Source organism: Emydura macquarii, unplaced genomic scaffold, assembly GCF_026122565.2.
Source record: "Emydura macquarii macquarii isolate MOO-44397 ecotype Brisbane River unplaced genomic scaffold, CSIRO-AGI_Emac_v2 contig_295, whole genome shotgun sequence".
NCBI classification, from domain to species: Eukaryota; Metazoa; Chordata; order Testudines; family Chelidae; genus Emydura; species Emydura macquarii.
In genome coordinates this window covers 5,724,583-5,739,264 of record NW_027130432.1, presented here as the reverse complement: position 1 = coordinate 5,739,264, position 14,682 = coordinate 5,724,583, and the positions used below count along the sequence as shown (strand labels likewise).

At 36.7% G+C, this 14,682-nt stretch overlaps 1 protein-coding gene across 9 annotated transcripts in view; it reads right to left on the bottom strand.

Moving 5' to 3' along the window:
• CHD9 (chromodomain helicase DNA binding protein 9) overlaps positions 1-14,682 on the bottom strand; it is a 185,573-nt gene that overhangs the window by 70,823 nt on the left and 100,068 nt on the right. For all 9 annotated transcript variants that reach the window (XM_067550971.1, XM_067551008.1, XM_067551017.1 and 6 more), the window contains 7 exons: positions 14,258-14,395; positions 12,562-12,683; positions 11,121-11,364; positions 8,892-9,068; positions 7,740-7,883; positions 6,794-7,049; positions 1,720-1,930 (listed from right to left, as the gene is read on the bottom strand). In XM_067550971.1, coding sequence (XP_067407072.1) covers positions 1,720-1,930; positions 6,794-7,049; positions 7,740-7,883; positions 8,892-9,068; positions 11,121-11,364; positions 12,562-12,683; positions 14,258-14,395 — 1,292 coding nt within the window. The remainder of the gene's footprint in view (positions 1-1,719; positions 1,931-6,793; positions 7,050-7,739; positions 7,884-8,891; positions 9,069-11,120; positions 11,365-12,561; positions 12,684-14,257; positions 14,396-14,682) is intronic.

The window sequence follows — 14,682 nt, the reverse complement described above, 5'->3', positions numbered from 1 at the left end:
GCTCACCGCCACATCCCTCCCCCCATCTTGCTCGGTCCCCCTCTTCTCTTCCATACTTCCCCTTCCCCCAGTCAGCAAGCGAGAGCTGCGGGGACTGGGGGAGAAGAGGGGATGCTGAGCAGGATGTGATGAAAAGCAGGGGGAAGTGGGCAAGCGAGGGAGAAGAGGAGGGACACAAGCGGTGAGCAACAGCAGGGAGGCCAAACAGGAGTGGGGGAGAGAGCCTGGGCAGGGTCTGGGGTAGAGTGTGGACAGGGCCACAGGCCCTTTTAAATTGCCGGGCCCCTGGGCAATTGTCCCCTTTGCCTTCCCCCCATCGGTGAGTCTCGATTAGGTAGTTGGCAACTGGAATAAAGTTCATATTTTTCAGAAAAAAAATCTGATGTTATACACTAAGATGCTTTAAAACAGGAATGAGAAGAAATCAAGAACCAATCACCCACAAGTGGAATATGCATTTGGTAGTATCAGAAAGGTCATAAGATAAAGACCAGTACTAAAAATTGCACATTTGTAACATGCTATTGTGGGATCACTAACAGAGGTCACAAAGGCAACACAAATTAGAACATACTGTGGTTTCGTACTATAATATCCCAAATTGTCTCATAACACATGGTGTTATTGGATCATCAGTATAAAGCAATGTAACTGTCACTGAACAAACCAGTATTTGGATTGCTAGCAAGTATTCCTTCTAAAAATTAGTCTCTTTTCAGCCAAGTTTAGTCTAGTTTATATTTGATTAGATTACTTTTTTTTGCAAAGTGTTAAACATTAGCCTAAATGTAATATGATCAATTTCTATTAAATTCTAAACTAATGATATTGTTCTATTAATCTCTCAAGACCAAGCATGTTGGAACAGGAATATAGTCACCATACCCAAAAAGGCTTTCATGAAGCACCGGAGAAGCTATGATTTCCTTAAGGAAAGTTGACAAAATGAAAAACCTACATTTAAATTATCACTCCTTTCTTAACTTTTATAATTACAAACACTCTGGGGTACTCTGTCACATCTTTGCTCCCACACCTTAAACTGCAGAAAAATTTCTCTGCGTGTGGTAAGCAGAGTAAGCTGCAAAATTTGTATTTAATTGTCAATAGAAAACTTCACAAGCATTTTTCCCCTTTTCTGATTAACCATAAAATGGCATAGCAGACAATCCACAGACATTTTGTCACTCCGCCATGCTCCTGGTGTCAAGCATTTTGTCATGTATTAAATCTGACAATTCTAATGAAAGAGCAAAGCCAAACAAGTTCACATCTCTATTGCTTTCAGAAGAAGAGTCAACCTGTTCAGTTGCTGCACTAGTCTATGTATTTGTTTTTGGAACAAGAAACATCTTTTTATAGATATTTTTAAACAATATCACAAAGTTAAAACTAGTCATGTGAACTGAAATCAAGATACTGATACAAGATACTGATAGTGAGTAACTGCTAATTTGTACAGCAAGAATGAAAAAACCAGCCTACAACTATGATCCTAAATAAAACTGGTATCATAAAGGTTATACAATATATGAAATCCAAATTCTTTCCAATATATTTTTGCATGCATGTGAAATATTAGCTATATATTAGAATGGTACCAACTTTGCATTTTTTTTTAGTAGGTTGCAATCATTTATCCTGGTTACTAATAAAAAAAAAAAAAGACATCCCTATTGAGAACACCTTACTGAGTTTATGAAATACGTAGTATTCTACCTTTTATGTATAAGATAGTCTTCAAGGATGTCAAGACAGCGCACCATCTGAGAGAAGATAAGCACCTTATGGCCTCCTGCTTTCATTTTTGGAAGAAGTTTATCAATGAGGACCAATTTACCAGCAGACTGGATCATTGCTTGTAGATGGAAATCAGGAGCAGTTGGGATATATGTTTCTCTGAACTCCCCAAGGATTTTCTCTTCAGCACCTGTCAAGTAATATATATATATGTATGACTAATCTCAAAAGAAACTGTTTGTTTTTAAACCTTTTCAAGGAGGCATGCTGGGAGCAATAAAGGCATATTTGGGGTCAGGAGAGGCATGCAGCAGAAATTCTGGGTAGTTCAGACACCCATACAAAGCCAGGAATGGGCTGTCTAAGTTAAAGGGAGGGCCACAGTGGCCTTCAGAATAGTACAAAACCAAGAAGGTGCAAAGAGGACTTAAAGAGACAGAGCACACAATCACTCCTGATGATTTATCTTTCTGAGTAGCCCTAAATTCTTCAGGTCAAATTCATATTTGGTGTATGATGGCTATGGATTTCAAAAAAATTACACCTGGGATGAATAGACATTCATTTTTACAGTTATTTATGACCAAAAAAACCTAACAATATTTGGGCACATTGTTTCAGAGAATGGAATTAAGGAACGGCATTTGGCCTTATACCTGAGAAAATTTGATTATATCCATTAAAATAATTTACAAAAGGCTCCTAAAACATTGTGTTAACACAAAACTAACTTTTCGCCCTATAGGTTTTACAGCTACAACATTCATAACCAATACAAATGTAAGTATTGATTAAAACAAAGCCAATGATAGCAGAATTTTGTTTTTTTAAAAAGTCAGAAGAGTATGGAAAAGAAGAGATTACTCACTCTGTGCAGTAACTGAGGTTCTTTGAGATGTGCCCTCCTATGGGTGCATCACTTCAGGTGCGTGTGTGCCTCTCAAGCACTTGATCAGAGATTTTGAGCTAGCCGTATCAGTTCACACCGTGCATGTGCCCTGCAGCTCCTCTTGCCAGATACCAAAGCTATATAAGGGTGTGGGTAAACCACTGTCAATTCCTTCTCCACCCAAACTACCCTTAAGAAACAGTCCGAAGCAGAGGGAAAGGAGAACAGATAGTGGAGCACCCACAGGGGTCATATCTCAAAGAACCACAATTAGTATACAGAGTGAGGAACCTCTTTTTCGAATAGGGTCCCTATAGGTGCTCCAGCTCAAGTGACTTCTGAGCAATATTCCCAGATGGAGGAGGGAGCTTCAGAATAGTCTGAAACTGAAGACATTACTGCAGAACCAAGTGCCACATTGGATCTGAGGGAATGGATCAGGGTGTAATGTTTTGAAAACGTATGTACTGAAACCCATGTAGCGGCTCTATACATTTCAGATACTTTCTTCAGTAATGCCACAGATGTTACTTGTGATCTGGTTGAATGTGCTAACACCTTCTGGAGGAGAAATGAGCCCCTGCAGCATCATAACAAGCTATAATATATAAAGATATCCATCTCAATAATCTCTAAGCAGAGATCAAGGACCTCTGGATCTATCTGTGAAATAAATGAAGAGTCTAAGTGACTTCCTAAATTTCTTGGTCCTATCTAAGCAGAAGGTAATACCCTTTTAACATCCAGGGTATGTAAAAAGGATTCCTGTAGAGAACTATGTGGCTTTGGAAAAAACACTGGTAAATGAATAGGTTGATTAAGGTGGAACTCTGATAGAAGCTTGAGTAAGATTTACGGGTTTGGACATAAAGAGACCTGGTCTTTAAAGACCACTGTAAGGTGGGGGAGGGGACATGCCATCAAGGCTCCAATCTCCCTGACCCTACAGGCCTACATGATAGCTACTAAAAAGGCCTCTTCATAGATAAATGCGGCAGAGAAGAGGTTGCCATTGGTTCAAATGGAGGTCTCATAAAAGTCAGAGTAACAGGTTGAGGTCCCAAGTTGGGGCAGGGTTCTCTGCAGACAGAGATACCCCAAACTCTTAGTAAACCTGCACAATACCAGATGAGCAAATATAGAGAATCCTTGTATCAGAGAATGAAAGGCTGATATTGCGGCCAAATGGACCTTAATCAAACTAATTTAAAACCCACTTTCTTTACATCCAACAGATAATCCATGATGATTGAAAGTGGCACTGAATCAGACAGGAGGCAGCAATGACAACACCAATGGAAGAATCTCTTCTATTTCTGCAAGTAACTCATGCGGGGTTGATCTTTTTCTATTATTCAGTAACACCTGTTGTACTTTCATAGAGCAGGTGGATTCTAACCCCATGAACCATTGAGGAGCCACACCCTGAGGCAGAGACTGCTAGTAATAGATGAAGCACACAATCTACATCCTGTAATAAGAGATGAGGAACGGATGGAAGCCTGAACGATGGTTGGACACATAGGTGAAACCGATACGGGTACCAAGCTTGTCTCAGCCAGGTTGGCATTATAAGGATAACTCTTGTCCTGTCTGATCTTGTTCATCACCCTTGGTATCAGCAGTGCTGGAGAAAATGCATAAAAAATGTTTCTTCCAAGACATGCCTGGGTACAATGTCTGGGCTGAACACACAGGTATCGACAGCTGGGCTGAACTTGACAGTGCCAAACATGAGTGAATATCATTGCACTCCTTGTTGGTAGGAGGTACAGAGGCCCTATTGGAGCCATCTCTCTTCTTTGTGCTCCAGGACTTTATGGCCCTGCCAGTACTGGAGCAGGTTTCCTTTGACTCAATGGTACTGAGTCAAGAGACTGAGGCTTCGGAGAAAGTAGCTCTTGCCAGGGACCTAGATTTTTTCAGAGCTGGCTCCTTAAGTTCTGCGCTCCATTTTTAGGAATCCTCCAAAGTCTTCCCTTTCTTAGTAGAAGCCTGTACAGAGGTAGAAGGGGCACTGGATCTGTCCAGAGACAGACATATGGGGGCAGGGGGTCTGACCTGACTCAAACTGGCCAAAAGAAACATTCCATCATCAGCAGTATTATCTCCCTATCTGTCCTTACCCTGGACTTGAGAACCAGGCAGAAGTTGCACTTCAGGAAGACATGGGATGCTCCCAAGCAACAGACACATAGCATGTCTGTCGTTCACAGGTATAGTTTCTCGACGAGAGACAATGTTTTAAAACATGGCAAGCCAGGCATGCCCTGCTAGCAAAAAAATAAGCCTCCCCAAGGGGAAGGAGCAGAGTAAAACAATCCTCTCACTACTTTGCTAACTAAATATAACAATACTAACAACTAACCATTAGCTATAGAAACCTATCTTAACCATTACAGAAATATTTAGAACGGCCAAGGCACACTCAAGGCGGACGTGCTAGGACTCCATTTCAGGCTGAGGCAATTGAGAAGGAACAGAGGGCTATTCACCAGTTCACCCCTAAATAGCCTCAGTAGCCAGCATGAAGAAGTATCGGGTCCAAGGAGGCACAGAGTCAAAAGGACACTGCTAACTGAAAATTTCTGATCAAGGGCTCGAGAAGTATATGAGCACCTGAAGTGGAGAACCTACAGGGACTACTTGAAGAAAATTCTTGGTTTGTTTTTTAATTTTTTTTCCCCAAAAGCATGTTGTAACAAACTAAAAACAAGCCAAACTATCTGAATCTTATACTTGAAACTGGATTTGAGAATTGTAAAAACATTTTAAATGCCATTTTCCTTCACTTTATTGTAAAACAGACCTTTAGTGTACAAGGGTGTATTTTCTTACAAGTAGAGAAAATAATGAATTGAAGGGATTTATGAATAGGAGTACAAACCACATGACCATTAAGATACATGACATATTTGTTTGCAAGAACCACTCAAAGTTTAGAAGTTAGATTTCTATTCTTCCTTAATATGGCTAAATTTTAAAGAGATGTAACATTTCCACATCAAATTTCCACTTCGGAAAATATTCTCAAAATGTTATGTGCATATTATTTGAATACAGAAGTTCAAAGTTCAGACCTCAAGTAAGTATGCAGTTACAAGCACAACTTTAAGTAATGACTTACTTTTATCAAAATACATTTCAAAGTAGGACCAAACATTACAATTCTTATCAAAATATGATAAGAGTTGAAATAAAAGTACTTAGAGAGCATTATGCCAAATGTGACAGATATGGCAATTTCTTGCAATATCCTGGACAAAACTTACTGAATTCAACGTAATTCAATAAAGTTTAACTTAAGCATTTTAGGAGATAACCATTTATATTTCTAATACAGTGATGTATTATTGTGGGATTGTATGCAACTTTTCTAGGAGACATCATTATGTAAACCTTGGGAAGTGCTATGTGTGTCAGAGGACTCTTTTCAACAATTGGCTAAAATAAGAATGAACTGTTAGTTACGTAGGTTTCGCAGGAAATCTTTAGGAGGACGGATAAACAAATTAACCTACTCCACCTATGCAAGAACTCTGCCTTTGAAGCTTTACCTAGAGGAAGGAAACTTTTGTCTGCTGACCACCTGTTACATGAAGATAGATCTAAGACCCAAAAACTGTTTAAAGACGAAACTCTCAGATTAACGAGTGTTTGTATTTTGAGAAAAAGAAGTTATGAATTTGCAAACCCAGAAAAACTCCTTGGTGGGGTTTGAAGGACAGTTCACTGGCCAGAGTCTTTGTTGGAGTTGAGATGATCTCTGGTAAACTTATATTAGTATTATTGAATGGTTTTTAATGTTTTCTCTGTAATGCTTTTATTTTAACAATAAACATACTTGCTTTGAAAGAGCTGTGGGGTAACTACATTACTACATTGTTTACTGGCTTTGAGGAAAAAAGGAAAGCAGGCCTGCATAGGCAGTCTGAATTCACAGTGTAGGCAGAGAGCTGTGCAGACTAGAAATAACATGGTCAGGAGGGAGAGAGATGCTTGTCTCTGGTCAAGAGAAGCAACTGCTTGGGAGCCAGAAAATTAAGAATGGGTACCCTTGCTAGACTATACAGGAGAAATAAAGGTGCAGTTACACTGAACTGTGACACCAAGAATGGAAGTATGTCAACTAAAAAAGTCAGTTTTTAATTTATAATCTTTTACCTTTGATAAGATAAGGGTGATTGCAGCACTTTCTGAGTTCCATCATAGTGTTAACTAAATTGGGTACATTAGCTTGGCCAGCTCCCTTTGACAAGAATGCAAAGTTCTTCTCCAAAATTGCCCGATAATATTTCTTCTGAATATTAGTTAGTTCTACTTCAATTATAGTTTCTTCTTTGGGAGCTAACTTTTTCTCTACATCTTCTTTCAACCGTCTCAGCATCATTGGTTTCAGGATAGCCTGTAGCTTTTGCACCTGAATAAAATATATATATTATTTACTGGAATGTATTCAAAAGTGACAAAGAATTTATCATTTTACAATCTACATTACCTATTTGCCAAATTTACGTGAAATATTTGCCTGGAAGGGACAGTCTCATTTTCAGAGATAAGTTACCGAACTAATTTTTAAGGTGATCTGATCACAAAAAGGAAGCTGTTAGCATTTGCCAGCAGAGAACCTGGTCTCAAAGACAGAGAACTTTGATTTCCATTAATCTCACTCCTTTATTTATCACAGCCACACATTTAGTTATTTGAGAGGAAAAAATAATTCTTTAACATCAAACAAACAGTAAAAGTAACTTTACAGGTTATATTTTATTTAGAGATGTTTGTTCTGTACATCAAATTAGTGATGCCAAACACACTTTCTTGGCTTTCTTAAAAATTTGAGTATGATATCCCTCTCTTTATCATCTTGTATCATCAATATGGTTTGGTGAAATTATACTCCTGTGAAGAGTTAATGTGTGACGGTTGATCGTAACTTAGTTATCTACATTACTTTAGCACTGACTGAAAGGGCAATGGAGGCAGAAAGGATTTAAAGATAACCCATTTACAAATCATACCATGAAAGAGAAAAACAAGAACCATCAAATTATTCACTTATGTTGGTATTTTGCAACTAGAAAGTTAAGAAGTTGTTTATATGTAGTACCTGCTCCTCTGTTTTAAGGTCCCCAAATTCCTGCATGAATGTAGATTCAGCAGGAAAACGCAAAGGTTCAAGAAAATGAAGGAGGCTAAATAGTTCTTCTACTGTGTTCTGCAGTGGTGTGCCTGTCAATAGCACTTTGTGCTCCTATAGAAAGAAAGAGGTCACATGAAATCCTTATGTACACAGCACAAAATGTTTTAATCGATTTCAGTACACAAGCACTAGAGATCTGATGTTTATAAACAAAAGAAAGAGAATCAGTAAGCAAACTTTTTGAGAACCAGAATTTCTCAAAACTTTACATTAATATTATGTGCGCAATGGCCTATGGCTAAGACGCTATGTTAATAAACTTCAAACTACATTGATAATCGGTGAACAAAAATACTCGTTACAGCCAAGTAATAAAGGAATGGTTATACAGTTTATTTCCCCTCTTTCTAACATTCAAACACACTTCTCTCTAAGTAATTATTCAACTATATAATAGAAATTAGAATATCAAATTAGACAATTGGTACATCTAGCTAGTATTGTGCTTCTGACAGCAGGCAATAACCAGTGCTTCAGGGTAAAGCAAAAATGATAATCTCAGAAATTACCATAATGCAGCTAGTAATTTGTGCATTACTATACATAAGTGGTCAGTGGCAGGGAATTCCTTTTAGAACCTTGCAGGAGAGCAGGCAATGGTCTCGGGTATAAGGTTTTATACTGTTTAAATCTGAAGCAAGTAAGCTACAAACATTATAACCAACATCATTATCCAGCTCTTTTTAAACGTGTCAATATTTGTGCATACTAAGAAGTTGAAGAATACAACTGTATATAAATGAGAAATATTATATTAGTTAAATATCTGATCCTAAATAAAGTAGGCAATCGGAAACAGTTCTAGTAGAAATAGGTTCTGTTTACAGTTTCTGCAAGTTGCATTTCAATATCACAAAAATATACTGAAAATGTTTCTGAAAATTGTACACTTTAAACTGAGAGAACTATCAGCAGTGGAATGCTAGAACTTTCATAGACTGCCCACATACAAAAACACTATTTAAGTCTAACAACTAAAAAACCTTATAATATATTGTAGTATTCTCCTAACAGAAAAGAAATCTCATTAAACCAAGTAAATGAAATGTAGCCACTCACAAGATTCATGAGTTTGAGTCCCTCCAGGAGTTTGCAGTTTTTATTCTTCAACCTGTGTGCTTCATCAATAATAACACACCGCCATTCAATTGCATTGAGTTCTGGACAGCCACCAAGAATCATTTCAAAAGTGGTGATAATAGCTTGGAACCGGTAAGTACCTCGAATGATACGCCCCTAGAGATTTATTAACAAACAACAATTTGTCACATTATCTTGAATTTTCTTATTTTTCATTCTCAAGTTGCCAGTTTTGCTACTGAAATATTATCTAATAATGCTTTAAATCTTGAAATATAAATCCTTTTTATCTTAACACAAAGACTCACTATGATTGTGCAATTCTATAATTAATACTAAATGAATATTGTTCATTTTCAGTAATGTTGTATTGTTTCACAGACAATAAGTTTCTAACCAATTTGCATTGCTTTCCAATCATCAACTGTCCTATCAAATAGAAGCATTTAGATAATAACACACACTATGTGGACAAAAGACAAAAGGCTATCTTAACTGCCTACAAAACGTAATCTGGCCAACCAATCATAACACCGGATGGGACACCATTACACTAGTAAATTGTGACAATGGCATATCAGCCACTCAGAATCAACTTATTCATAAAAATTCAACATTAAAAAACACTTTAATTTTAGCAATATGTAAGTCAGTTCTACAGAAAGGCAGAATAAAATAGCTCATAAATAAGTACAGTGGGAAACTATCACATCTTATATCAAATTTCAATCATACACTTTGTATCACTCAATTTAACAAAAAAAGGGTTTTTTTTTAAAATAGGCAGTTGTCTAAAAGGAAGCTAAAATAACAGTTTTCCTGTTTTGGATCAATGTTTAGGTTTTAAAAAAAAAGTTTCCTTTATACATTTATATTCGGCAAAATCTTGATCTTTATATAGCAGCAAAAAGGCTACCATCTCATAACAGTTCCACTGACATTACCTCCTTACTACCTCAGTCCCCAACCCTGCAATTTTTTCAGTGGACTACAGAGGTTCACCTGCACAGATCCCAAATGAACTCCTTTCACCACTAATTCGGAGTCCTGGATTATCTATTTTGCTAAAACTGCCACTGTTTATATCTCAGAGCACCTTTAATGAAAATGTTATGTATTTGCTCTTGGAATAATTATTAATGTACAAATAAAATGATCAATTATATTATGTAGGTACTGGTCCTAATTCCATAGTTAAGGATGATTTCATATCATACATATCACAACAAATAAAATGCATCAATGAATTACTGTTATTCTCATAGGTAATCAGATTATTGCTTCTTTGGGGTCTAAGATCTAGAATTGCTCATCTTAGTTTCATTTATAATTTTGAAAATGAATTAAATAGAAAGGCAAGGGGGAAAAATCTGAAAACAATCTTCTCAGACCACAGTATGAAAAAATAAAATAGGATACAAGTCGATTTAAAAATATTTTCTCCATGTTACATTTGATGTTTACAATTTAGGTTTTGTATTTTGAAAAAACTACAAAACCACATATTAATGTAAATTTAATTAATATTTTTAAATGAAAAACTTCCTTTTTCAGGAAGAAAAAAATGACCTCTGCAATGCTGGAAATAGCACACAAGAATCAGAAACAGTATAGTCCAAGCCAAGGCATATGCCAAAAAAAGAACATAAATGATGAAAAGGAAATCAGATATCTTTTTTAGTTATTTCGATAAAACACAACAATTACTAGTAATACATGTAAAAAAAATGTAACATCTACAATTTGGATCTTATCAATGTTCATTTAAATCCTGAAAGGGAACTAATAGCCTTATACAGGGCAAGTAAATTCATTTTTCTTTGAGACTGTGTTAAGCTTGGAGAACTTCACTTCCTTTTCCTTCTACTCTGCAAATTCAGGCCCTGATCCTGCAGTTGACTATATTTTGGCATACCCTCACCTCCATATAGAGCCATACTGAAGTCAGTAATGGGGTATACCCTGCAGAGTCAAGTGCAAAATTCCAATGATATGGAACTGGAATACAAATTTTACCACATCCAATATATTAAATTCACCTATTACCACACACTAAAGATTGACAAAGAGTAATTAAAAAAAAAAAACACACTGATGTAAAATGGCTTTTACTAAGACACATTCCACTGACCTCTACAGTATATTTCCCTAGTTATTATCTGATCTGAGTTACAGATGAGCTAGTGTACAAACACATTACTACAATACCTGTGAGTCCCTGAAGTACATCTCATACTGCTGTATCATTTGCCTGCTAACCATGCTCCCATGATACACCACAACATTAAGATCAGTCCACGTGCGAAATTCTCTTTCCCAATTGGTTATAGTGGAAAGTGGAGCTATGATCAGGAAAGGCCCTCGTATACCAGTCAGGAGGATTTCATAGAGGAATGTAATTGACTGGATGGTTTTGCCAAGACCCATTTCATCTGCTAAAATGCAGTTTCGTCTGAAATTACAAATGTATTTATTATTAGCCTAGAGAGAACTATAAATGTTGCACTTTTACTCAAAAGGACAATATCTAAAAATAATTAAGGTTCAAAAAAATGTAAGTCTAAAACAGATAAGCAAAATGGAGGCAATGCAGAATATGATCAAGGATATTCCACCCATTGTAATAGAAACATGAAACTGGGTACACACTGTATCTCTTGATGGGAACACCCAAGAGGCAGTCAGTCAGGAGGAAAACTCCACAAGGTTCCACTTGCAGAGTTGTCTCCAATTCTCTCTATCAGGAAAGTGCCAGCCCAATCACCACCCTTGCCCCAGTAGGATTAGGGATCTGGCCTACAAATCACACAGATTCCCTGTAAGGATCTGCTGGAGGTCCTGTGACTCTACATGGGCTCCTGGCTCTGAGTATACTCTGTGGAGGACCCAGCACATGTGGGAGGGGTGATTGCCATGTTTGGAAAATCCCATCAGCAGGCAGATATAGGAGCTATGATATAACCATCTCCAAATTTTGACCACTACAACTAAGTCAACAGACTTAAGCCCTAAGTGCTAACTTAGGTGCAGACTTAAGTCGGTAAGTGCTAATTTACCTATATTGGTATCATCCCTATGTTTAAGCTCCTGGAATGCTGTAAATATATACATTTCCTTATGTTCTTTCTTCAACTTGTTTGCCCCTCTGTTTGCTTTATTATTTTTGAGGTGCAGAAGCCAGAAACAGAGAGAGATCCACCTGTTCCTTTTACAGCTCTCTTCCATTCCCTTCTGTGCTATAAATGTTCAAAATCCTACTGGTGACTTATTTCTCTATCAGTGTTGGCTTGCCCCCAACCTCTTCTCTCTTCTGTTTTTTTTACTTCCCTTTCTCTGGTACTCCAATAAGTAAGGACCTGATCCTTTTGTCTTCCCTGTATAAATGATGCACTGGTGACCTATGCACTTCACTGTCTTCTAGGATCCAGCTTCCAGTAAAGTGCAGCATTTGGGGTTTAGTTAAATGACAACCTGTATACCAAATTTCAATCAAAGGCACCTTCAGTCTTTTTCTAAGTTTACCTTTTCAGCTTAAATACAAAAAAATCAATGCAAATGTAACTAACGCACTATTCCATCACTATAATATAGCAATACACTTTGCCTGTAATGCATGTTAAATTTACATCAAAATGTTCAGTATCCATACCTATTGTACCAGTTGAAAAGGAGCCAGTTGAGTCCTTCCAGTTGGTATTCCCTGAGCTGGTTACCATTTTTATATTCTCTGGACTGTTCTATCTTCTTCCATGAGTTAGGAGGAGGTCGATCCTTAAAGGAAAAACAAAAACATTTAAACTAAACAAATATATTCCTGTTTCCAAAACATCTCTATACCCAGTTTTCCTCAGGGAGTGACTTAAAGGATTCTGAGTTAGTTTTTCTGTGGGTGAGAGGTTTCTTGTTATTGTTACTTATTATTGATTAATTACTGAATTTGAATTTATATTTATTATACATACGCCTAGAGATCATGAGAAATGCTTTATTAATAAATTGAAAAATATATAAATTAAATCAAATGTAATTAACTTTAAAAAAAATGTTAATGCTAAAAAGATTGCTTTGAAAGTTACAGGAAGGAAAATGGATGCAGTCTCAACAGACTGAGAAGGCCTACTAAATGTTTGTTCAGATGCCACTTCCATCAAGTTTGCTCTGTTTCATTACGTTTCACTAACCCATCTCCCAAAAGGATTAGGTAACAGATATATAGAACACTTCTCACCTGGAAAATGGTGACATTTTAAACAAGTACCAGAGGAATTGAGCAAGGTATTATCAAGAGATGTTAACATAGCTTTCAAAATAAAGAAATAAAATGCAAAGCCTGCACATTAAGCAACAAGAAAAAAAATCTATTACACAAAAAGTTGAGCACTTTCCACAAACACCCTGGTTTTTTATTTTGCCATAAAATAAAATCAAAATTTTACTATATATGCCTTGTATTGTACATTCTGACAATGACACATATTGTTTCCTCTTTCAAAAAAAGAACTACTGTTATTTTTTATTCATTCAGTGACATGGAATGGAAGCTTCTTTATCTAAAGTTTTAAACAAAACTAATTTCTTTGTTGTACATAATTTTCTTCCTGTCGGTTTTTCATTTGTTCAATTATTATCAAGAGGAGAAAAGAAAGTCAGGAAATAGCTTTGGAGTATATTGTGACTTCCGTTTGCATACTTCCTCTGGTGTGAAAACACAGGACTTGATTATTCATTTTAGTAGTGGATTGCTTTACAAGAGTATTTTCTCTACTCACCATCAAGGCCTGTGTAAGTTCTACAATCATAATTTATTATATTGCTCCTCTCTCATTTTGAAGCTTTGCAGAAAGTTATCAGAATACTTTCGTAATTTTTTCTGAATAATGAAGTTAAGCGTTTTACTAACAGCTAGCCATGTATGCAGGCAGTAAACGAGAATAGGGACATTTATCCATACTTAAAATGAGAATATACTGTCTGGTTAACAAAGTTCACAGACTTATTACAATAGTTCTTCATCCTATCTGCAGCTTTGGAGGCAGAACCAGACGTTTATCACTGGCAGGAGGAAGATGGACCAGTCCTTGATGACCCCGCCAGGTTTAGTTCTGCCTCCATAAGTGCAAGCAGACAGTTCTAGACTCTCCCTGAAGCAGAACACAACACATCTGTTGACCTTAACATATGAAAGATAGAGCTGTGATGCAAGGAGTTTACTGCATAAACTCCTTATTGTGTTTTCAGTACACCTTACACAGAATTTCAACAACACTTATACTTTAATACAAACACTCAAAGCTCCAAAGCTGGAAGGAACAAATCCTATTTGAGAAATTAGGTATATTTTTTACCAATCTCCTTGAGTCAGGCCTGGAAGCTTGTAATTGTTCAAATTCTTCTATTTTTGCCTGGTCTACATCTTCTTTTAACTCCCAGGTGCTGTCTTCATATGGCAATGAACACCATTTTACTAGGTAGTAAATAACAGGCTGCAAGAAAAAAATCATTATATTAGCAATCTGTGTACTATGAACTTGATGAAGAAATTATTTGGTGAGTTTTATGGCTTGAGCTATGCAGGAGGTTAAACTAGATGGTCCCAATGGTCTCTTCTGGACTTAAAAAAACCCCCAAACTATGAATATGTGACTCTTATAGCTATATTTTTTGTCCTCTAATCCCTTTACATGCTTCTTTGTTTTTGTCTTTATTTGTCATCTCATGCCTCTGTTTTGATTGTAAATTTTTAGGAAAGGAATTTTGTATTTTATTCTTC